The sequence below is a fragment of the Doryrhamphus excisus genome, chromosome 9 (assembly GCF_030265055.1).
Source record: "Doryrhamphus excisus isolate RoL2022-K1 chromosome 9, RoL_Dexc_1.0, whole genome shotgun sequence".
Lineage (NCBI taxonomy): Eukaryota > Metazoa > Chordata > Actinopteri > Syngnathiformes > Syngnathidae > Doryrhamphus > Doryrhamphus excisus.
In genome coordinates, this window is record NC_080474.1 from 8,219,103 (window position 1) to 8,242,854 (window position 23,752).

General features: G+C 40.6%; 1 protein-coding gene and 1 long non-coding RNA gene across 2 annotated transcripts in view; one reads left to right on the plus strand and one right to left on the minus strand.

Annotated features, from left to right (window-relative positions):
- asic4a (acid-sensing (proton-gated) ion channel family member 4a) overlaps positions 1–15,413 on the plus strand; it is a 138,806-nt gene extending 123,393 nt beyond the window's left edge. The window contains exons 6-10 of the mRNA XM_058083063.1: positions 3,956–4,109; positions 4,386–4,477; positions 7,337–7,416; positions 8,153–8,269; positions 12,786–15,413. Coding sequence (XP_057939046.1) covers positions 3,956–4,109; positions 4,386–4,477; positions 7,337–7,416; positions 8,153–8,269; positions 12,786–12,914 — 572 coding nt within the window. The 3' untranslated portion in view covers positions 12,915–15,413. The remainder of the gene's footprint in view (positions 1–3,955; positions 4,110–4,385; positions 4,478–7,336; positions 7,417–8,152; positions 8,270–12,785) is intronic.
- LOC131136329 (uncharacterized) lies at positions 2,234–3,152 on the minus strand. The gene is made up of 3 exons (XR_009131732.1): positions 3,142–3,152; positions 2,870–2,917; positions 2,234–2,768 (listed from the first exon to the last, which is right to left on the minus strand). It is a non-coding gene; the product is annotated as an uncharacterized LOC131136329 (long non-coding RNA).
- Positions 15,414–23,752: the final 8,339 nt, after the last annotated feature.

Below are 23,752 nucleotides of genomic sequence, written 5' to 3' on the forward strand. Positions count from 1 at the left end.
TTCTACCGCTTTTTCCTCACGAGGGTCGCAGGGGATGCTGGGGCCTATCCCAGCTGTCTATGGGCAAGAGGCGGGGTACACCCTGTACTGGTCGCCAGCCAATCACAGGGCACATATAGACAAACAACCATTCACACTCACATTCATACCTATGGACAATTTGGAGTGGCCAATTAACCTAGCATGTTTTTGCAATGTGGGAGGAAACCGGAGAAAACCCACACATGCACAGGGAGACTAGGGCTGTCAATCCATTAAAATATTTGATCATGATTAATTGCATTTTGTCCATCGTTAACTCACAATTAATCACAGATTTAATCGCAGATAGAAATATGTTTTTATCTATAATAAGTAGGGGAAATCTCCTTGTGGTAAACGATTCAATGTGCAACTACAACAATAATTACATCAAATTTTATGTAAAAGGACATAGATTTCGGAACTATGGGCCATTATTTAAATAGTACAGTCAGCAAGCATATTTTTGTATTACTATTTTTCTTTATTATTAGCATATTAGCTCGTAAACTTGCCACACAAACATTTAGCAAATACAAAATTTGAGCGAGTGAGACCTCTCCCACTGACACAAATATGTTATTGTTCATTTGTGTCATTTTGTGTCAACATGCAAACTCCACACAGAGATACCTGATCTCATGACTGTGTGGCCTACATGCTAACCACTCGTCCACCATGTGGCCATATTAGACTGAATTTAAATGTGTAATAATAATAATAATAGTAATATCTACTAAAAATGAGCATTAGCAGAGAATATGAAAAATGGTGGCCATCCCGGATGGTGAATACACGGCACACAAGAATTCTCTTGAAATGTAATACACACTACCAGAGATAGGGTTGAGTTCCTCATTGTGATTTTGTCACCTCAGAGTGAGATGACCTCTATTGTTGAACTCTTCAAATTAAACCTTTTTTCCATCTCTGTGCCCCTCCTCATACTTGAATTAGGACTGAACAATAGTACTGCACATTCAGTGGCATGAATGTTGCAATATAATAGATATTTTTACCATTATGACCGACACACGTGCCTTCTAATTAGATGTCTTTTCTGTCTCACTTTTTATTAAATTTAAACCATATTTACAATATCTTAGATATGTCTTCCAAGAATGGATTGTATTCATAAGGGTCACACTCCTGAATAGAATTATCTGATATATGCATACTTCATGAAACTGCTAAGCTCATATTGTAAGAGTCTTCATGCCCCAAATCACACTAAAAATATATGCCTTTGTTCTCCTGGGTATAAATATCTAACAGACATAAATTATTAAATTTTCATTACTGCTCCCACACCTGATTTTGTCTAGACACAAAACTTTGAGAATAAGAAAAGAGGAGGCGGATGAGGTCAGTGTAAAATACCTTTTTGACCATTTTTATCTTGCATCCTCTGGATCTTTCAACTTCTGTGCTTCTGAAATATTGGAACCCGCCACTGCACCACTATTTTGTGTTTGCTAACACGCTAACACTTAGTCTCTACTTGCTAGCACAGGAAACAGATAACAGGTCGAGACACCAGTTGACTTCCTTTTCAGAGGCTTTATTTTCAAAACTGATCGTACAGAATAAAGCATCTTACGTAAGATACAGACGTTAAGCATGAACGAAATGCATTCAAACAAATGCGCTAGCCTGTGTAGAAATCCTCCCCCTGAGGACTCTAAGTGGGTTTCGAATAGAGGATAAGGGAATCTCAAAGAACCAAATCACAGAATGAGAACCAGATTATTTATTCCTGACAACAATACTTAATACAGACGTCCGCGCTTATCTGCAGTCCCTGTATGCCTACAAGTAAGCAGGTCTTATTACAGCGCAGCTGCAAAAAGTATCCTTCCTTTCCCTGCCTGGTCTTTTATACATTCGAGGCTGGAGTCCTGATGCTGGAGTCCTGGACCAATTAGCTTTCGCCGCTGCCCTTGCTTGAACCGCTTTCATGGTGTTTCTCCTTTTGTTTGTTCGCTGTGGCATCAAGGCATCTTTCCTTTGCAGGGGCATCAAGGCTTCACTGGGGCATCAAGGTGTCTGGAACATTCTGCTTTTCCTTTGTTGCAAAGCAATCTCTCATATGCGTACTCGATGTTTCCACCTTAACTGTCAGTTGTCACGTTAGTCCTCTTTTTTTTGTATGTGGGCGCGTGTATCCTTTATATCCAAAGTATCCTTTGTATTTGTGAGACTATGTGTTTTGCTTTTATCTTTAGCTAACAAAATTGAGCAAATACCTTCACCTGATACTAATCTACATGGGAATTCCCATAAATGCGCCAGCTACTAGCATTAGCCACATGCCGATTTCGAAAAACCTCCAAATAGAAAATAGAAATAGAACCCCATATTATATTATTATTAATATAGCAGACACAATAAGAGGAAATAAAACTTTCATTGCTGTAAATGTGTTCCAGTGCTTGGGAAGCGGGGTTGACAGGATATCAAGTGTTGCATTTTAGCTTGCCGTAGCGTAACGACCACAACAGTAGCCCATGTTAGGGATTAATGCGTCTGCTGAGAGAGAATTCAAATCTGCAATAAAACCTGTGTGTCCCTGTAACAGCCTTTGTTAGGTTTCTGATGGACAAAAGAATGAAAATAAAGTTATTTTCTCTCCACTTCTACACCCCTCGTCAATGCCAACCACATTGTGTGGCAAAGAGAGGAAGTACTTGTTTTAATGGTAAACAAAACACAGACTTTATATTTACAATGTTTTACAATACTGCCAACTAGTGGCCAACATAAGTAACAGAGTGGGGGAGAGAAGAGGAAGGAGTAATTAATGACACGTGAAAAGGTATTATGATAACATAAAATTAAAAACACATACCTGATGGACAAAAAAATGAAAATAAAGTTTTCTCTCCACTTCTGCACCCTACACAGACGGAACATAAATTACACATTGTAACAAAAACCACAACGGGCCTAATGTAACTCAAATCCCGCCAGAAGTGTAAATGAAGCCCCTTTTAACTAAAACCAACGATCAAAATAACATAAAACCACTTTAAATCGACATAAAAATAATATACACAACACAGATGACCAAATCTTAAACTAAACAACACATTTTATCTGCAGCTCTTTAACTGAACTTACCCTCATCAATGCCAACCATGTTGTGTGGCAAAGAGAGGAAGTGCTACCAGAGCTGGGGCCAACTACGGAAGCCCGGGAGGAGCAGAAGTGAAAAGATAAAATAAACACACATACAAAGAAAGCAAAGAGTAAACAAGATAAGAAAAATAAATAACTCATTGAGATAAAATTCACACAATAACTAAATAATAATAAATTCACGCATTTAGAAAATAAATAAAGTGCATTTTTAAATCTGTTACATCTCGTCGAAAATTACAGTAACATTACTGACACCTAGTGACCAGTGTGGAATACTACACATCATTGCAGCAGCTTTGAGTGCATCTTCTGAATGCCTTACATTTGGATTTTAGCTCATTCAGTCATGTTAATGCTTGAAAATGACTAATAATGGCCGGTATTCAACCATGAAACTGCATGATTTATTCATTCATTCGACGTGACAAGAGTGGAGCCTCGAAATTGAAAGTGCGAAGTGGCGAGGGATTACTGTAGCTACTTCCTGTCTATGGTGAAAAAATGTCAGTCCCCTGCAAAGGAAAATAACTGAACCATTCATTCATTATTTTTGTGCATTATTTTAACTACTTAAAAAGTGATTTTTTTTTCAACAAAATCACTAAATAGCAAACTAGATATCAATTTATTGGCTTTATTTGTGTAGCCAGAGTTTCCAACTAAAAACATTGGTGGTTGTTTATAACCCAAACCTTCCTGACATCTCTTCACAACTGGAATTTTGGATGTTCCTTCTGATCTGAGACCGGACCCTGCTGTTTTAAGATTAGGAGTTGTTTCTGATCTATTGCAGCACAGCTCCAAAAGACCAGCGGGGACACCTGTCCATGTGAGACGCCCTGTAATCTCACCCGTTACGGTAAAGAGCTCTCCATGGTCAAAATCCCCAGCAAGGGCTCGGCTCGCTATCTCTCCAGGAAATACGCCAAGTCCGAAGACTACATCCGGTAGGCCCTTTCAAGAGGAAAATCAAACTGACTTACATTAACTTGGACCTCAAGCCTGTGACCGCATCCACACAACATCAGCAGCACAGCAGTATAGTACAGTACAGTACTTATAGCAGCACTTAGCAATACACATAACGGTACATATATCGTCTTTAGGTATGTCATTGCATGCATTATTTCATATTTGATATGAGTTTTGCAAATGTTCAGTGGATAACATGATTTTAATGTCTGCAGTTTTTTTTTTTTTTAATAGTCTAACTTCATTTTTAGGGACAACTTCCTGGTCCTGGACATCTTCTTTGAGGCTCTAAACTATGAAACAATAGAGCAAAAGAAAGCCTACGATGTTGCGGGTTTATTAGGTATGAATTGTATATTGTATACATACAGTGAAGAAAATAAGTATTTGAACACCCTGCTATTTTGCTATTTCTCCCACTTAGAAATCATGGAGGGGTCTGAAATTTTCATCATAGGTGCATGTCCACTGTGAGAGAGATAAACTAAAAAGAAAAATCCAGAAATCACAATGCATGATTTTTTAACAATTTATTTGTGTGATACAGCTGCAAATAAGTATTTGAACACCTGTGTATCATCTAGAATTCTGACCCTGAAAGACCTGTTAGTCTGCCCATTAGAAGTCCACCTGCACTCCATGTATCATCCTGAATCAGATGCACCTGTTTGAGGTCGTTAGCTGCATAAAGACACCTGTCCACCCCATACAATCAGTAAGACTTTAACTTGTAACATGGCGAAGACCAAAGAGCTGTCCAAAGACACCAGAGACAAAATTGTACACCTCCACAAGGCTGGAAAGGGCTACGGAGCAATTACCAAGCAGCTTGGTGAAAAAAGGTCCACTGTTGGAGCTATCATTAGAAAATGGAAGAAGCTAAACATGACGGTCAATCTCAATCGGAGTGGAGCCCCATGCAAGATATCACCTCGTGGGGTCTCAATGATTCTAAGAAAGGTGAGGAATCAGCCCAGAACTACACGACAGGACTTGGTCAATGACCTGAAAAGAGCTGGGACCACCGTTTCCAAGGTTACTGTAGGTAATACACTAAGACGTCATGATGTGAAATCATGCATGGCACGAAAGGTTCCCCTGCTTAAACCAGCACATGTCAAGGCCCGTCTTAAGTTTGCATATGACCATTTGGATGATACAGAGGAGTCATGGGAGAAAGTTTTATGGTCAGATGAGACCAAAATAGAACTTTTTGGTCATAATTCCAATAAGCGTGTTTGGAGGAAGAAGAATGAAGAGTACAATCCGAAGAACACCATCCCTACTGTGAAGCATGGGGGTGGTAGCATCATGCTTTGGGGGTGTTTTTCTGCACATGGGACAGGACGAGTGCACTGCATTAAAGAGAGGATGACTGGGGCCGTGTATTGTGAGATTTTGGGGAACAACCTCCTTCCCTCTGTCAGAGCATTGAAGATGGGTCGTGGCTGGGTCTTCCAACACGACAACGACCCGAAGCACACAGCCAGGAAAACCAAGGAGTGGCTCCGTAAGAAGCATATCAAGGTTCTAGCATGGCCCAGCCAGTCTCCAGACCTGAACCCAATCGAAAATCTTTGGAGGGAGCTCAAACTCCGTGTTTCTCAGCGACAGCCCAGAAACCTGACTGATCTAGAGAAGATCTGTGTGGAGGAGTGGGCCAAGATCCCTCCTGCAGTGTGTGCAAACCTGGTGAAAAACTACAGGAAACGTTTGACCTCTGTAATAGCAAACAAAGGCTACTGTACCAAATATTAACATTCATTTTCTCAGGTGTTCAAATACTTATTTGCAGCTGTATCACACAAATAAATTGTTAAAAAATCATGCATTGTGATTTCTGGATTTTTCTTTTTAGTTTATCTCTCTCACAGTGGACATGCACCTACGATGAAAATTTCAGACCCCTCCATGATTTCTAAGTGGGAGAAATAGCAAAATAGCAGGGTGTTCAAATACTTATTTTCTTCACTGTATGTACATATAATAATACATATGCTATATATAGAGTGGAACCTTGGTTAGTTTACACCCTGGTTAGCATGTTTTTTGGTTAATGTCGAAAATTTTGCCATGTTTTGTGTATATGTTCTGGTTAGCATCCATTGTGTTGCACATCTTGTTGTGAGTCCAACTGTTTTATTAATGTTACTTTCTCATAAAACGTCCTTCCCAGTAGCTTATTAGCCTGCTAATACATGGTAACATGAACGGGACGTCAGCTCTGTTGTCATCAGCGACTGACTCTGTAATTCTTTGCCACCTAATACGGCATAAGTCTCGGAAATCCATCCATCCATTTTCTATGCCACATGGGGTCTATGTTGCGGGGGTATGCTGGAGTCTATCCCAGCTGTCTTCAGCCAAGAGTCGGGGTACACCCTGGACTGGTGGACAGTCAATCGCAGGGCACATATAGACAAACAACCATTCACACTCACATTCAATTTAGAGTGGCCAATTAACCTAACATGCATGTTTTTTTTGGAATGGGGTAGGAAACCGGCAGACAAAACTCACGCATGCACAGGGAAACTCCACACAGAGATGAAGTCTCGAAAATGTTAACACAAAACATGTTTTTATAGTTTTACACTTATAGTTTAATGCACATGAATTGATTTTAAATGCATATATATGATTAATAAATAAATATAAAAGGGATAAATGAACATTTAAGGTTACTTTACCGTCATTAAAGATGTGATTGTTGCCAAAGACATCATGTGGCAGCAAGATCACTACCTTGCTATTATGCAATGAGCTATTTCTTGAATTGAACTTCCTTTATCGAAATGCTTTCTTTGGCTCCATTTTGGGTTATTGAGGTAAGAAACACAATTGAATTTTAGAAGTAACTCACACTACTGTGACTGCTACATAAGCCACCAATGCGCCAAAGAAACTTGTGAATGCCAGCAATGTGATAAAGAAGGTGAGAAACACGACTGAATTCAACAAAGAACTCATTACAAAGTACAAAGATGGCATCCGGGTTTCTAGAACAGATTCAGTGGATTTACATGAATTTTTATGGGAAAAAATTGATTGTTTTTTTGTACAACTTGTTTTTCCTTTTGGAGTAAATTACAAAAACCGAGGTACCACTGTATATATAAGTATATTTATTAAGAAAGAGATGAAAACACCATTTGTAAGCATGTTTGAGAATTTTTGAAATGTCCTTTTTGTTTTTTTTTAGGTGACATTGGTGGACAGATGGGGCTTTTCATTGGAGCCAGTATCCTGACTATCTTAGAAATACTTGATTATATCTACGAGGTACTGCGATTTCTCTGTCATTGTGTTTTTTTCCCCCAACTTGACAGATCGGTCACTCATTTTTGAGACCTGAATATATTGACACCATGATCACCCTTGATGAATCTGACATGAATCTGTCACCCGGACTACATGAAGCATTAAATCGCATGCTGTCTGAGTTGAACTTGGGGTTAGTGAATGCTGGCAATGGCCCCCCCATCTGCAAGCCAAGAATCAGCAAGATAAAAAGCCACTAGCTATCCGATTAAACATGGCAAGCCCTTTTTTGACCTTATTTTGGCCTCAATTCAGCATGCCGGGAACAAATGTCACCCCAAATTCCCTTCTGACTGACTGTCATTTATCGTGCATTCTGACTAATGTCATGCTGCCTGATTACGGGGTCGTAGCAGACCCCAGACCACTGAGTTGTATCTTTGGCTTGTAAGACTGTTATGTTAGCCGCATTGTAAGTAGTAAGAGTACTTGCAGTGACACGTCTCCGAAACAGAGCGGTTCCTAGCATTTATTGCAATAACACATGGGAATTGCATGGAGATTGGAAAGACCCATGCCAATATGGCCTCAGCCAATGGTAAGAGTCTTATGTTTATGTGTGTAAATTAATGTTTATAAGTAGGGTGTATGTGTTATCATCTCATTTTGACTTATTGATGAATGTCTTGCACACCAATTTGAGGATAACACAAATTGCTGTGTTTGTATTCATCTCGGCGTCTCTGGTTGTAAACAGGTAATCAAGCAACGATTACAACGTCTACTGAGGCCGCAAAAGGAGGAAAAGAAGAGCAAGCAGCCACCGCAGGCCAGTACTGTCGCGACGGTGGGTCTGGAGGAGATGGAAACAGAGGTACAGCACATTCACAACTATTGCACTTCCTCACAAACACGAAGAGTTTCCCTGCAGCATTATAATTCTATTAAAAAATCACAAGGGGATATTTAGGAAAACACTAACTTGTATTTTTTCAAATCAATGTGCTCAGTTTATGAGAACTTTTATTGCTGGGGTGTTGGGTTTGTTTGTTGCTCAACTTTAGTCAGATGTGCAAATGTTTTGGTCCCACTTGAATCCAAAGATCATACGTCTCAAATGCAGTGGCTATATGTATGTCGCATATTGACTAACCTCCTTATTAACCTTTATGTATTAGCTAAAATGTCAAGCATTAAAGTGAAGTAGGGTGTTCATTAGCTGATGAAACCCAAACTCTTGGAAAAATTCAATAGAATTTTATATCAGGTATTCACACTGTCAAATCAGAAATCAGAAAAAGGGTTTATTGCCAGGTATGATCAAACACATACTAGGAATTTGTTTTGGTGAAGTAGGTGCAGACACATCTATTAAAAAAGAATGAAAAATACAAAATATACAGAATATACAGTATAAATATATGTACACAGTTTGTTTTTTGTTTGTTATTCCGGAAGTGCAGTCTGATTGTTTTCCTAAAAGTCCAAACTGGGCGTTAATGTAACGCATATAGTGAAAGTGTCAAAGTGGCACGATGAGGCAGGATTGGGGTGTGAAGACTGTCGGGGGGGGTTCCGGGCCGACGGGAAGAAACTGTTCTTGTGGCGTGAGGTTTTGGTCCTGATGGACCGCAGGGGAGCGTCTCGAAGAGTCTGTGTCCGGGGTGAGAGGGATCGGCCACAATCCTTTCTGCACGCCTCAGGGTCCTGGAGGCGTACAGATCCTGGAGGGACAGGAGATTGCAGCCAATCACCTTCTCTGCAGACCGAATGACACGCTGCAGCCTGCCTTTGTCCTTAGCAGTGGCAGCAGCGTACCAGATGGTGATGGAGGAGATGAGGATGGACTCAATGATGGAGGTCAAGATCTCTTGATGGCCAAGAAAAAGCTTTCTGTCTTTGAACTCGGTCAGATTGCTGAGCTACATTAGCAAGGCCTCTCGCATTCCACCGTTACACCGTATGGAACAAAAGAATCAAGTGGAAGACCTGAAAAATGTCACCGTCCCTGTGTCCACCAAGACTCGGGACTATACTCCGCCCAAATGAAACACGACAGCACCAAGCATGAGAAATGAGATGAGGAAAAAATTTATCCTGCACGGTCCTGATGGCTTCAAACGTTAATTCCATGACAAGTAGATCCTACCTGAAATGTTTTCCACACAGCACAATGGAAGGGGGCGACATCATGATCTGGACCAATGGTGCAGGGGTGTCAAATGGCGCCCCTGGAGGCACCACTCATGACTGAAGGCCCTGGTCTGTGTGGTAATGACGGACTTTTTCAACAGGACAAGGGCAAGGGAGGTTTACAAAAATGTTCATCAGTTCCAGACAGTGGATGCCCTCCATGAAGCCATCTTCACCCCCGGGAGCAATGTTCCGAGCAGCATTCTGGAACCATTGGCATCAAGCATGCCCACAGCCATTTTTTGATTTGTTTGAGTTGATTAGCAAGAATGGCGCAGCTACTCATTACTGAGTCCTTTTTTAGTTTGAGTTTTAATCAGCTGATGAACATCCTTGACTTTGATCAGGAGTGTACCTTCATCTGTTTTTATTATTAATTCCATATATTTGTTTTTGTTATTTCACCAGTCATCACTCACATTTTGACAGTGGTTATCACCCTGCCCATTTCCTGTTCCAAACAATAAGCTTCCAGCATGTCCTTTTGTGTCGTGTTTCTTGTGACCACATCGGCCTGGATACATTTAACTTGCTTGGTCTGTTCAGTTGCGGTTTGATCTTCAGCAGTGGTTCACCGCCTGTGGCGCCCCTTTCCTGTGGGATGACACCCACAGTTGTTTTGTTCCCCACTCATCATCAAATACATCTGTTCCTGAAGCCGCTTTCCCACAGAATAAAGAAGTCCTTTCTTTTGGATGTGAGAATGTAACTTGAACCCTACCCCAAACTGTTCCCACAAGTTGGAATCCTAGATCCTAGAATACTAATTATTAGTACCAGACGGTACGTGAGTGCATTGAGTTAAAAAGTTAAACGTTAAAAACACAAATGATGATGTCACATGTACATTAAATACATTACATGGGATGTACAAAGTTATGGTGTACATTAGGGTGCATCAAATTTGAATGGGAAATTTTTATTTCATAATATCAATTTGGCTGGCATTCAATTTTTTTCTAATGAACATAAAAATGTCTTTTAGATTTAGGGGTGCCACCTCACACATAAACTTTTGTAAAATTTCGGAAAATGTGCAATTTCTAGTCTAATTGTCTAATCTAAAAAAGTTGACCTGGAAATGTTGAGTACAATGAACTTCTATACAGCATCATTTTCTATAGGGTTATCAAAGTAAACATATTTGTTTTCTCTTTGGGCAGATTGGGTATTCCTCAGAATTCAACTCTCAAGATTCTCCATTCATTTGTCCTACCATGACCATAAACCATGAAGCTTTAACTTGAGAAAATGGTAAAAACCTAATGTAATGCTATTCATTTGGTCTCCAAATCAGAGGCCATGGTTGTCTGTCGGAAAAGGTGGATTGCATCCTCTGGGTTGGGAATGAGGTCCTGCCCCAGGTGGAGGCGTTATCTTTGGGTCTTGTTCACGAGTGAGGAAAGGTTGGAGCGTGAGGTCGATAGGCGTATCGGCGCAGCATCTCAGTAATCTGGTCGCTGTACCGGGCCGTCGTAGTGAAAAGAGCTGGTCCGGAAGGCAAAGCTCTCAATTTGCCGGTCGATCTATGTTCCCACCCTCACCTATGGTCATGAGCTTTGGGACCAACAGTACGAGATTGCGAGTAAAATTAGTTTCCTCTGTAGGGTAGCTGGACTCACCCTAAGAGATTCGGAAGGGGCTCACATCAATAGGAACCAGTTGGTGGTGCCTCCTAGACGCCTCGCTGGTGGGGTGTTCCGGGCATGCCCAGTCAGGAGAAGGCCCCGTGGCAGACGTAGGACACGCTGGAGGGATTATGTCTCACAGCTGGCCTGGGAACAACTTGGTGTCCTCCCGGTGATACTGGAAAAGGTAGCCGAGGACCAGGAAGTCTGGGCTTCCCTACTGAGACTGATGGCCCCGGATAAGTGGAGTAAAATAGATGGATGGATTGATGGATACAAAACCTGATAAAAAAAAGTGAAGACTGGCGCTTTGAAAGGGAAGAATGACCAGCAACACGCAGCCTTCACAGACTCAACATTGGTACGACTTTGGAGTTTCTTTTCCAGACAGAAGATGATCCCATCGTTTTTTTTGTGTTGTTATGGAATGGAATGGAATGGAATGGCCTTTATTGTCATTATACAAGATGTACAACGAGATTGGAGAGCTTCTCCTTTCAGTGCAGTAGTCAAGTTTAAAAAAGCATATAAAAGTAGAGTAAAAAAGACAATTTAACAAGATATATACAAGATATATACAAGATATCCAAAATATACACATAGTATTGCAAAGGAGCATATGCAGCAGCAGACATATTGCAGATATATTAATTTTAATGCAATGGTAAATGGGTCATAGTGCAAAATAATGACTGGTGTATACAGATGAGTAAAGTCACATATGAGTGTATTGTATTGGAATTATGTGATTGTGTGATAGCATGAATTAACTTGACATCAAATAAATACGATGTGCACTCAACACAGACGTAACCTCACCTTAGCATTCACACCTAGCACCAACATTTGGGAATAATAATGAGATGAAAGAAGAATGGGATAAACTGTGGAAGGGGAAACATATACAGTAGGATACCAAATGTGTCTGGAAAAGTAACAGGACTGGGTGTGCTGTATGAGCTTTGGGCAAAAAAAGGATTAGGAAATTGTGTTATCATTCGGATGATCAATCAGCATGCCTACAGAGATATCCTACACTGTTTGCTTTGCTCAGTGCGCAAGAGGAGACAAAAGTTGCGGCAGGACAACCTGCGGCTGCTTCAATATGTTTTTGTATCCGGCGGTTCTTTGCCGAGAAGAACAGCACCGTGCTGGAACAACCTCCCTATTCACCTGACCTTGGTCCGGGTGACTTTTGTTTCTTTTCGCCAATCTTAAGGAGGGCATCAAGGGGACCGGTTTTGAAAACGTAGAGACCATTAAGACATCTGAGGGACATTCCAGAAGAATCCTTCCAGCAGTGCTTGTATTGTTCCATAAAATCCCTACAAGTTGCAGGCTGTCTGTATTTGATCTCGCTATGATGTGCAGGAAGTCCACACCAACTACTATGACTTCCATGTATTTGTAATTTTTAATTATTTTCTCCATGTAAAACTAGAAATATTCTCTACAAAATGTATTTTTTGTTTTGGAACAGATTTACATTCCATCCTATGGGAGAGATTGCTTCCGTTTTCATCTAATATTTTGGAACAAATTAAGAACAGTGTTCTGTGCTTCCAACAGGAGCCCAATGCCATAACACGGAGTCACCCAGAGGGGGCGTATGCCAACACGATGCTCCCCAACCACCACCATCACCGTCACCATCATCACGCTGGACACCACGGGGTGTTCGAGGACTTCACTTGCTAGAGCCAGCCATATTTTTTCCATCCTTTCCTTTGCATTGACAACTAAAGAGGAGGAGTTGCGTGTGTCGCCATCAATAAGAGACCTTCTGCATATGCGCCACTTCTTTGCTGTCATCAGTGAAAAAGCTCCAGCCAAAGTCCAACACCAAACTTGTGCTGCTAACAAACCACGTGTGTGTACAGTAAAAAAAAACAAAGGCACAATTTGGACACCGCTTTTTTTTTTGTTTGTTTTGTCTGGATGGGACCACTTTAGCTATATCTCTGAGAAGTCAGGCACTTTGTGTTCATAGGACCAATTTTTGCTGATGATTCTTGCCCTACAAGGAAACGAGGAGGACTGCATGACCTTTGATCCAATTTATACTCCAGAAAAAAAGCCAAATTTATTCATTTATTTCTCTCAATCCACTTTGGCCCATTTTTCTGAAAGCTATTTCCCCCGACTTCCATGGAGAACAAACTGTGCCACTGCATCAAGCCATTGCAATATCATAAATGATATAACCATTTAAAGAGATACTAAGATCTATATGTTCTATATTGTATACAAGATAAAAAGTTCTAAGATAAAGAAACCTCTTTTGTGCTATATTCAATCTAACTCGAAAAATATACAAATGCAACACTTTTGTTTTTGCTCCTATTTTTCATGAGATTAACTCTTTTTCTAGATATACAATACAGTTACTGAATATTTTTTGGAGTGGCCTTTTATTGTGGCCAGCCTCAGGCAAACCTCTGCGATAATCATGCTGTCTAGTCTCCATTTTGATATGCTACCTATTACCTCGGTACAGGCTGCTCACTTTTGCTGCCAATTTCGTGGCTTCGCTCTATAAAAATATATATTAATAATTCTTGCTGTTTTGTGGTTAAATATGATATGCACATTTTGGCATTTCTGAGCCTAAAAAGTGAAATAAAATACAAATACAAGGCATTCAAAGACGTGGTGATGTATTCCATCCTGATCACTCGGTGTCCGACTCGATGCCGGGATAACTGGCTGTTACTGCAGAATTGGATTATCTCACAGCAGGCGCAATAATACCAACACGGACTACTGTTGTGGTCGTAAGCAAGCTAAACCTCACCTCTGAACTCCAGATGTCACTTCCTGTCTGTCGCACCGGAACATATTTACAACAACACACACAAGCACAAGTGTTATTTATGCCTTATATGTCTTATTATTTCCTCCTCTTATATCTTCTATATTGGGTAATACGGGGGTAAAGGTGACTATAGGGGTGCTATTTCATGTCTTGAGGGCTCTAATGATTTAACAAATTTATAAAAATATTCCATCTATCAATAAGGAATCCTACTTTGCGGAAATTCATTCCTGTAGACATATTTGTAACAATATTTGCGAGAGATGGGCCTGATGTGTACAAAGAAAAAAGTTTGAACTCGTGAACAATGGGAGCAAAAAAACAAAGTGTTGTGTTTCTATTTTTGACGTGTGTAATTACGAGGAATACAGGAGCTGAACTGTCAGATTTTGGAAAGACGGAAGCGGCATCTTTCCACGTTGATACACATTGTCTGACTTGTGGTGAAGGTGTTAGAGAGTAGCGTTGTACATTGTAACATGAACATTGTAATACTGTCAAATCCGATGTTGAAAATGAAAGCTTCTGTTTTAATGGTTGTAGTTTATAATGCATTAATATATGACTTCAGTAATACTTTTGTTATTTATACATTTTAGAAAGGTAATTTTATATGCGATCACGATTGTAGCAATTACTGTACACTTAAAACCTGAAAATGAGCAAGAATATCAATACATTTGTACAGGTAACAAAAACGGATTGTCAATTTTATTTCCTTTTCATCAACATTTGCAATTTAAGGTCATACAATTTTGAATTGAAGGTGTTGAAATTAGCTTTTTCGTTGGCTTTTTTTGTGTAACGTCAAACAGAAAACCTGTGACAATGATGGTAATTCTGGAAGTGGGAAAAGTGGCTCCAGTAGTCGGCATCCAAGTTATTGGTGAGTTGTATTGCTTCTCCTTGTACAACTTCTTCCTACAGTTAAGTTAAACTCGTGAGGTCCATGCCATCACTTGTCATCTGAGTTAAAGGTGAGTACACCGTTTATCGCGTTTACGTGGTTTTACACATGTATGATTAGTTTGCAGATAAGGGGCCAAAAATAGAGCCGAGTAATTTGAACTTAATCAGTTTGCTTCAGAGACTGGGACGCTAATCGGGGTTAATAGGGTTAAGAAAGTAGTTTCTTACTCTTTTGCCCTCACCGTTGGCTCTCCTTTGCCAGGCTTTATATAAGTACAGATTTATATAACAAGTATGCTTTTATATAACAAGTACAGTTGCACTCCCTTTTTGGTTGCTGTTATCTGTAATCTCTTTTATTTTCAATAAAACTCAGAAGTGTTACCTATTTCATCTTCCATATGTAAAAGGTAATGCAGGAACGTGCACAGCAGTCAGATAAAATGCAGTAACAGTAAAAGTGGTAATCTAATAATATCTTGAAATGATGATGAGCAACAGGACAATTGGTGTGGCATCTGCAGTCATGGATATTCTCCATCGTTGCGTTGAGGTGAAGAGAGAGCTGAGGGAAAGGCAAATCTCTCCATCGACCAGTCCATCTCCTTCCTACCCTCACCTGGCCATGAGCTTTGGGTAGTGACCGAAAGGACCACATCACGGGTACAGAGTATCTCCCTTACAGATGAACCGCTGCTCCTCTGCAGTGAAGGAGCCAGATGAGCTAGCTTGGGCATGAGGTCAGGATGCCTCCCGGTCACCTCCTTGACGAGGTGATCAGGGCACACCCAACCGGTAGAAGGCCTCAGGGAAGACACAGAACATGTTGGCGAAACTGTCTCTCAGCTGGGCTGGGAACGCCTCAGAATCCGCCAGGAGGAGCCGGACGAAATGGCCCGGGAGAAGGAAGTTTGGGCTTCCCAGCTTAGGCTGCTGCTCCTGCAACCCGGTTTCGGATAAGCGGTGGAAGGTGAATGGATGAATGTCAGTTAAAGCGTGAGGTCAATCTAGTTTCCCACCCTGACCGATGGCCACAAGCTTTGGGTCGTGACTAAAAGAACAGCATCCCGGATACAAGCGGCTGAAATGAGTTTTCTCTGTAGACTGGCTGGACTGTAAGAGATAGGAGGAGCTCGGTCATCCAGGAGGACCTCAGAGTAGAGCCAAGAGGAGCAAGTTGAGGTGCCCCGGGCATTTAGATCGGATGCCTCCCAGACGCCTCCCGGATGAGGTGTCCGTGCTTGCTAAGCCAAGAGAAAACCCCTGCGCTGATTTAGGACATGCAGTCGGGATTATGGCTTACAGCAGTCCTTCCAATGGAGCTGGAAGAGGTGGCCGGTGACCCGGAAATCTGGGTTTTCCAACTGAGACTGCTGCCCCCGCAACTCGGAACCGGATAAGCAGAAAAAAATTGAATGGGATAGTAAAATAATGTCATTTCAAATATGAAAGATTTTTTTTAAGTTGCATTTTTGGAAAATTTGCGGCTGTGCGAGTGATTAGTGCACAGGCCACACTACTAGGAGACCTGGGTTCAATTCCCCCTCTGGCATCTCTGTGTGGAGTTTGCATGTTCACCCCGTGCATGTGTGGGTTTTCTCCAGGTCCTCCGGTTTATTCCCCCATTCCAAAAACATGCTAGGTTAATTGGCCACTCCAAATTGTCCAGAGGTATGAATGTGAGTGTGAATGGTTGTTTGTCTATATGTGCCCTGTGATTGGCTGGCCAACAGTCCAGGGCAGGGGTCGGGAACCTTTTTAGCCATGAAGACCAGATATTTTAAAATGTGTATCTGTGAGAGCCATATACATTTTATGTATACATTGAATGCAATAAAATGTGTGCATTTTTATGTAAGACCAACAGTTTTAGATATAATGGGCTCTAATTACGTAGACCAGGCACACTACCCCACGCCAAGGGGGTGTGGCCAGCACACTTTTGTGAGCAGCGCAGTGTCCAATAATAAATCAAATACTTGCTGCCATTAATGCAACTTCTGCTGCTGCATGGTTTTGCACCGTACTCAGTATATTTCATTCTTGTGGCCATCTTTGCCAGAAGGCTTGCTTCTGCAGCTTTAGCTTGGTGACTATTTGACTAAAGGAGGAAAGTTTACATTTACATCTTAATGACCGAGGTACACTACCGCATTACCCAGTAATAATCGAGTTTTGGTGTTTGACCTGGAAAATATCATCAGGAAAGATAGATATGGTCGGCCGTATTGCAGTAGAAAATAGATGGACGGATTAAAATGCATAAGAAAGTTGTTGATTTTTAATATTTTTAACAGTGATTTCTGTGATGGTTTACTTTAAAATGTTAGCAAAAATGCATTTTTATTGTGGTAAATGCTTGAGAGCCAGATACAGTCATCAAAAGAGCCCTACCTGGCTCCCGAGCCATAGGTTCCCTACCTCTGGTCCAGGGCGTACCCCGCCTCTCGCCCCAAGACAGCTGGGATAGGCTCCAGCACACCCCTCGACCCTTGTGAGGATAAGCGGTAGAAAATGAGTGAATGAATAACGTTGTCATGATTGTGTGTTGTTGTTCTGCTGCCGCCTGCTGCTCTTTCCTTGCAGTGCATCCTCATCCTGTCCAGCAGCAGGCGGGCCACTCCGGCACATACCTGTATAAATCATCCCATTGGCTACTTAAGCCCTGCTCACAGTTATGCTAATTGCCAAGGTCAGCAGTGTTTTTGTTATATTGCCTTGCGTCTTGCCTGTACGCCTTTTGCTGCAGTGTTTTTAGTCATAGTGTTTTGACCATTGTGATTAGAGCCTCAGCAGCTATTTTGTACTTAGTTTTACATAGTTTTTATATTGTATAAAAACTATTTTTGTTCCGCTTCCTGCCTCCACATTTTGGGTTCCGGACCAGCTGACCAAAAGTCTTAATAGTATGAAAAAGAAGTCATATTCTGATGAGAAAAAAGTTCACATTTTCCAAGAATACACTTATACTGTAACAATATGGGGAAAAATAACGTCATTGCAGTTACAGAGTTTAAATATTAGAGAAAAAAATGTTCTTTTTTAAAGTTCATTCATTCATTCATTTTCTACCGCTTTTCCTCACGAGGGTGGCGGGGGGTGCTGGAGCCTATCCCAGCTGTCTTCGGGCGAGAGGCGGGGTACACCCTGGACTGGTGGCCAGCCAATCACAGGATTGTCCTATGGACAATTTGGACAATTTGGAGTGGCCAATTAACCTAGCATGTTTTTGGAATGGGGGTGGAAACCGGAGTACCCGGAGAAAACCCACACATGCACGGGGAGAACATGCAAAGAGATGGCCGAGGGTGGGATCGAACCCAGGTCTCCTAGCTGTGAGTCTGTGCGCTAACCACTCAGACACCGTGCAGCCTGAACCAAACAAGTTTTGCAAAATTAGGTTCAGTAATATCACGGTTCGCTTATCCCTTATCCCTATATCACATTTTTCCCGAAATTAATTAATTATCACTGTTTCATGGTTAGGGCTGCACAGCGGTCGAGTGGTTAGCACGCAGACCTCACAGCTAGGAGAAAAGGGTTCAATTCCACCCTCGGCCATCTCTGTGTGGAGTTTGCATGTTCTCCCCGTGCATGCGTGGGTTTTCTCCGGGTACTCCGGTTTCCTCCCACATTCCAAAAACATGCTAGGTTAATTGGCCACTCCAAATTGTCCATAGGTATGAATGTGAGTGTGAATGGTTGTTTGTCTATATGTGCCCTGTGATTGGCTGGCAACCAGTCCAGGGTGTACCCCGCCTCTCGCCTGAAGACAACTGGGATAGGCTCCAGCACCCCCTGCCACCCTCGTGAGGAAAAGCGGTAGAAAATGAATGAATGAATGTTTCATGGTTGACTATGGCCTGTTATTACTCAAAAATATGCATATTTAAAGCAAATTTGATGTATTTTTGGCCTAAATAAGCATAAACATTGTTAAATGAAGGAAACTGTAAGGCCTGGGTACTATTGTACTATACAATACAGAAGTTATTGTTGTATTGTTGGCACTGATTGTCTCACCTTCTCATACAGCGTCCACCCACATGTGCTTCCTACCTTGTTGTTAGACGGCTAAAGATAGTATCTTTGCTCTGGTGAGTGAGTGACAAAAAGTAAACAAAACACAGAATTTACTAGTTTCTTGTTAGGGAAATGTATTAAATATGTTAAATTACAGGATATTAAATGTAAATCCTTTTCCCCAATCATTTGCTCAGTGCATGGTGTAGCTGTAACCTGCACACCGACTGGTGAGCTTCAGCAGAGCGTCAATCTGTCAAATCCCCTCTTCCTGTCAAGTAATCACAGGCTGTATATGACCGTTTAATATTCATAATCATGTGTCACTTTGACATTTTCAAAAGGTTCCCAATCACATTCTCTGATGGCGTCCCACACAGGCCATGCATAACAATCCTCTCTGCTGTCATCAATAATAGCGGCCATTCTCGGGCAAGTCGCACAGGGACCTGATGTGTTAAGAATACAGGACTTTTCCACTGCAAAGTTCGCTTGAATGCTAATCAGAAGAGCATTTGTTTTCTTCCTCAAGATGCCGCCCATGTCTCGACCTCTGTTTTCCCACTCATTAAAACCTGTGTAAACTGCAGATAAAGGACATGCCGACATAAGAGTGGATGCTGGGTTCTGGAGGGCAGACGGAACAGCATGCAGCCTGCATTCTTGGGATTCCCCACAATTCTTTGCTGGGTTCTGAGTCACTTTAATCCTATCAGCCTAAACCTGTCTTCAGAGGGAAATCATAACATTTGATAAGAGAAAACCATCAGAGCAGGGTGAACATTTGTTCCTGTTTTTTGCATTGTGATTACATTTACCCCATGTTGATTTAAAATGTATATACTCATCAGACACAACATAGCTATATATGTAATGAGGTCCAATACAAGAAATGTATCTGGATGAGAGGGACAAAATACTACAAAACCTCTCGGTATGATGCAGTGCTGAGGAAAACCACTGTGATGTTGACCTATTGTGCTTTTTCTCCACTTCCACTTATTGTATTCTTGTGTTAAACCATGCCAAATTTCTGATAATGAGATTTGCGCATTTTGGAAAAGGCGTGGTAAAACCGTTCCTTTGTGACATCACAGAGGGGCACATACTAGATAGGAAGCACTTTGGGTGTGTGACCAATAACGGGAGAGTGGGCATGCCCGGAGGCGGGCCATGGGTGGAATAAATGAAAACAGACCGTTTTGGCAGAAAGCACAAATGACAGCTGGAATAGGTGCAGATTCTGGAAAATCTAGAACGTTTTCTGTGTGGGTTATTGTGTGTAGCTGCTCTTTTGGAGTCCACAACTCAATACAAACGATCGAAAATTAATATATATATATATATATATATATATATATATATATATATATATATATATATATATTTATATATATTTATATATATTTATATATATTTAAATTAATAGGTGAAGGCTTTTTGAAGCAGCTCTGGTTTTGGCGTTCTAACGTGACTGGTTAGGGTACAGCATGCATGACAGGAGTTGTGCCTTCCGAGTACATGCATTGATCCATTGGGCCGCAGTTTTGGCAAAAATCCCAAGCTAGCCCGAGACAGGGGAGTATAAAAAAAAAAAGACATTCGAACCCGAGGCGTCCACTCCAAGGTCCAGAATGCTAACCACTACACCACAGCGGCCATTGAGTCATTATTATGGTAAAGGTAATGGTTTTATTTCATTTGAACATGCATCAGGTTACAATTGAGTGCATCACATAATCAGTTCACAGTTCCACATGTCCAAAAGGAGTAGGAAGAAGCAAAGCTTATTAAATCCTACCCCTCCATCTGGTACTTTTACAATCAGTAACTGTTACATTTGCTCACTTCCTGCTTTCCATAATACAGTTTAAGGTTGTTGTTGTTTTTTGTACAAGGTGATATGACCATACAATGATATAATGGGTACCATAGTAAGTGTCAATATAGTGATATATATAGCACATCATGACTGGTTCAAGACTCTTCATCCTTGTATTTAGCAAATATCAACTGCTTGTATTGTTTCTTGAATTCGGTCATCGTTGTGCATTGTTTGAGGTCCTTACTCAATCCATTCTATAGTATGATTCCACATACTGAAATGCTATGGCTTTTTAACGTAGTCCTAGCATAAGTGTTTCAAATTTAGTTCTTCCCTGAGATCATATTTCTCCTCTCTTGTAGAGAAGTATTGGATGATACTATGCTCGGAAATGCTAAATTTCAGTAGGGAAGTAGGTCAAATTTGTTTAAGTATGCACATTTTATGGTAATAGGCCGTATTCAACAACACAATAGCATGATTAATATTTTTTGAAACACGATTTGAAAGTGAATTTGAAATGGTGAGGGATTACTGTAGTGTTACATGACTTGGGTGCTATAGATGTGGTGACCATAGCTGCCCCAATGTGATTGTTTACTCCCCACAGAGTCCAGAATTCCTGATGACACATTTTGACCAAGGGGGGGCCCGTGTATGAGCGTCTGAATGCGATAAATGAATGGCTGCAAACCTCAAGTACAAGAACTGGGAACAAAAAATGTCATTAACTTTAACTGGCAACATTTTCCATGACATGTCTTTCAAAATAACCTTGGCATGAACCCCAACCCCACCTCCCAAAAATGGTTTGAAGCAGCTATACTCCTGTGTCGGAGGAGAAAGTCCTGGGATTGTACATAAAACAAAGTACAAAATGATGGCTTACAATTAAGTCCCAGCTGCTGTGTAATTATGTGGTTTTACAACATGCCTGGGGGAGTACATATAGACCCTTGACATAACTAAAACTGTAATTAGGTTTGCAGCATTTTCCCTGTTTTTACTCCACCTAGACTCAGGTCAGAAATGGGTAAGAATGTTGGCGCCAGTTCCTTTGAGGATATGCACACAAATAAAGCAAATGAAAAGCACGGTGATACGTATAATATAATATTAATAAATGTTCACCTGCTATGCTATGCAAATGGTACCCGGTACTGGAATGGTAACATGCTCTTCTGCTGACACCTAAAGGACAAACAGGATTTTACACACAGCAAAAAATAGAATAAAATGTTTTCATCAGTAAAAATGACCAGTAATCATTTGTTTATTTTTTTCAAAAATTACAACAATTCACAGTTCATTCAGAATTACAGCTCATGCAATGATTTGTGTCAATGATAAAAAGTATTGCTTCCATTCCTTTGGTAATAATAAAACCACAAAATAAACCAATTTGGTTCTGTGATGGAAAAAAAACTGACCAAGAAAAATCTAAATGCCATCATGGAAATGGGGAAATGACAAAAAACAATCATAGAAAGTGAAAAGTAAAAAAGGAAAAGAAAACCTGTTATAGGGACATAAGACATTATGGTCAATGTTTCCCAGATCTGGTTTTGTGTGTCTTTGAATCATAATGTCACGGCAATAAATTATGTATTTGAGTAAGTTTGGATCCTGAGGTGAAAAGTTTTCAGTAACAATATGGAAGCAGCAGATTTTAACATTGTGGTACGGCTTTTCCGATGTTCTCGCCACACGATAACTTCATATTGTCATCGCCGTAATTCACAGTGGTTTTTGGAAGGTTCACTTAGCTGTTAAACATCATCTCGCATGAATATGATGATGTCAGTAGAGCACCATCTTTGTGCTTGTCAAAAACATGAATGACAAAAAGTTATATTTGAAAAAAAATATGGTTAAAACAAATACAACAATACACAGAATTACCACCTTCTGCAGTATATGGTGTTTCCAACATACAGTAATCAGTCATTCACTGTAAAATGCATGATTGAAATTGGTCAGGCAAATTTCATTAAGAAGGATATGAAAAAGGACCAATATGTATATGACTGTACAAATGAAGTGCAGTGTTCATAATGACATTTTCGTTATGTTATCATGGACTCAAAAGTGGAATCTTTGTGTTCTGCTACGTATTGGTCCTTTGGAAAAAATGTTCATTTCTGGCTTGGAATTGTTTGAATTCAATTTACAGTAAAAATATTGGGAAAAAAAATCCTTGGTCATCTTCCTAGCTGCTGACATCCCTAAAGCACTTCCTCCCTACAAGCCAGCTTTAATTCTCATTGGACAACATCCACAAGTACACTGGGGGGGGGGGGGCATCACAGGGATTATTTTTAATCCCCGGTACCAAACTGCACATTCCTCGCGCGTGTTCAAAATCAGCATGTAACTTTGACCAAAAAAAATATATACAGTGGATCCCGGCACAGGATTCACCACAAAATATGCTGTTGTTTCCCACAGAAAACACATTTCATTCACCCTAAATCAGTAATCATTTACTTTCATTTGGAGAAGAATGAGCCGTGTGTCAAAAATATACATTTTTATGTGTGTCTCAAATACTCGCTGATTTCAGCCATTGGCCGGTGGTCCCAGAGAGTAACCGCCGTGAAAAGCGCCGATCGACTGTATTAAGTACCGTAAGCTGTCAAATAAGCAATCATGTACTCCAGCTGGTGGTTCCACAGTGGCTTTAGCAGCAATATTGCACTTTTTAGTAACCTCGAAAAAAAAAAAAAAACATTCCAGTATTGTTCCTATTCTCATAAACTGTCAGTAAAAGTGTCCTACTGAGTTTAGGATTACAGTAAATATATCTTAGAAAACACAAACGAATGCGTCATACCTTGGTCATATCTATAACACTAACTAGACTGAATACATTTTCTTTATTTTGTTTTCCTACATTATACTTAGTTCTTCTGGGCTTTGTCTGGGTACAGTTTTAGCAATATAAACAGTTCCGAGAAGAATTTG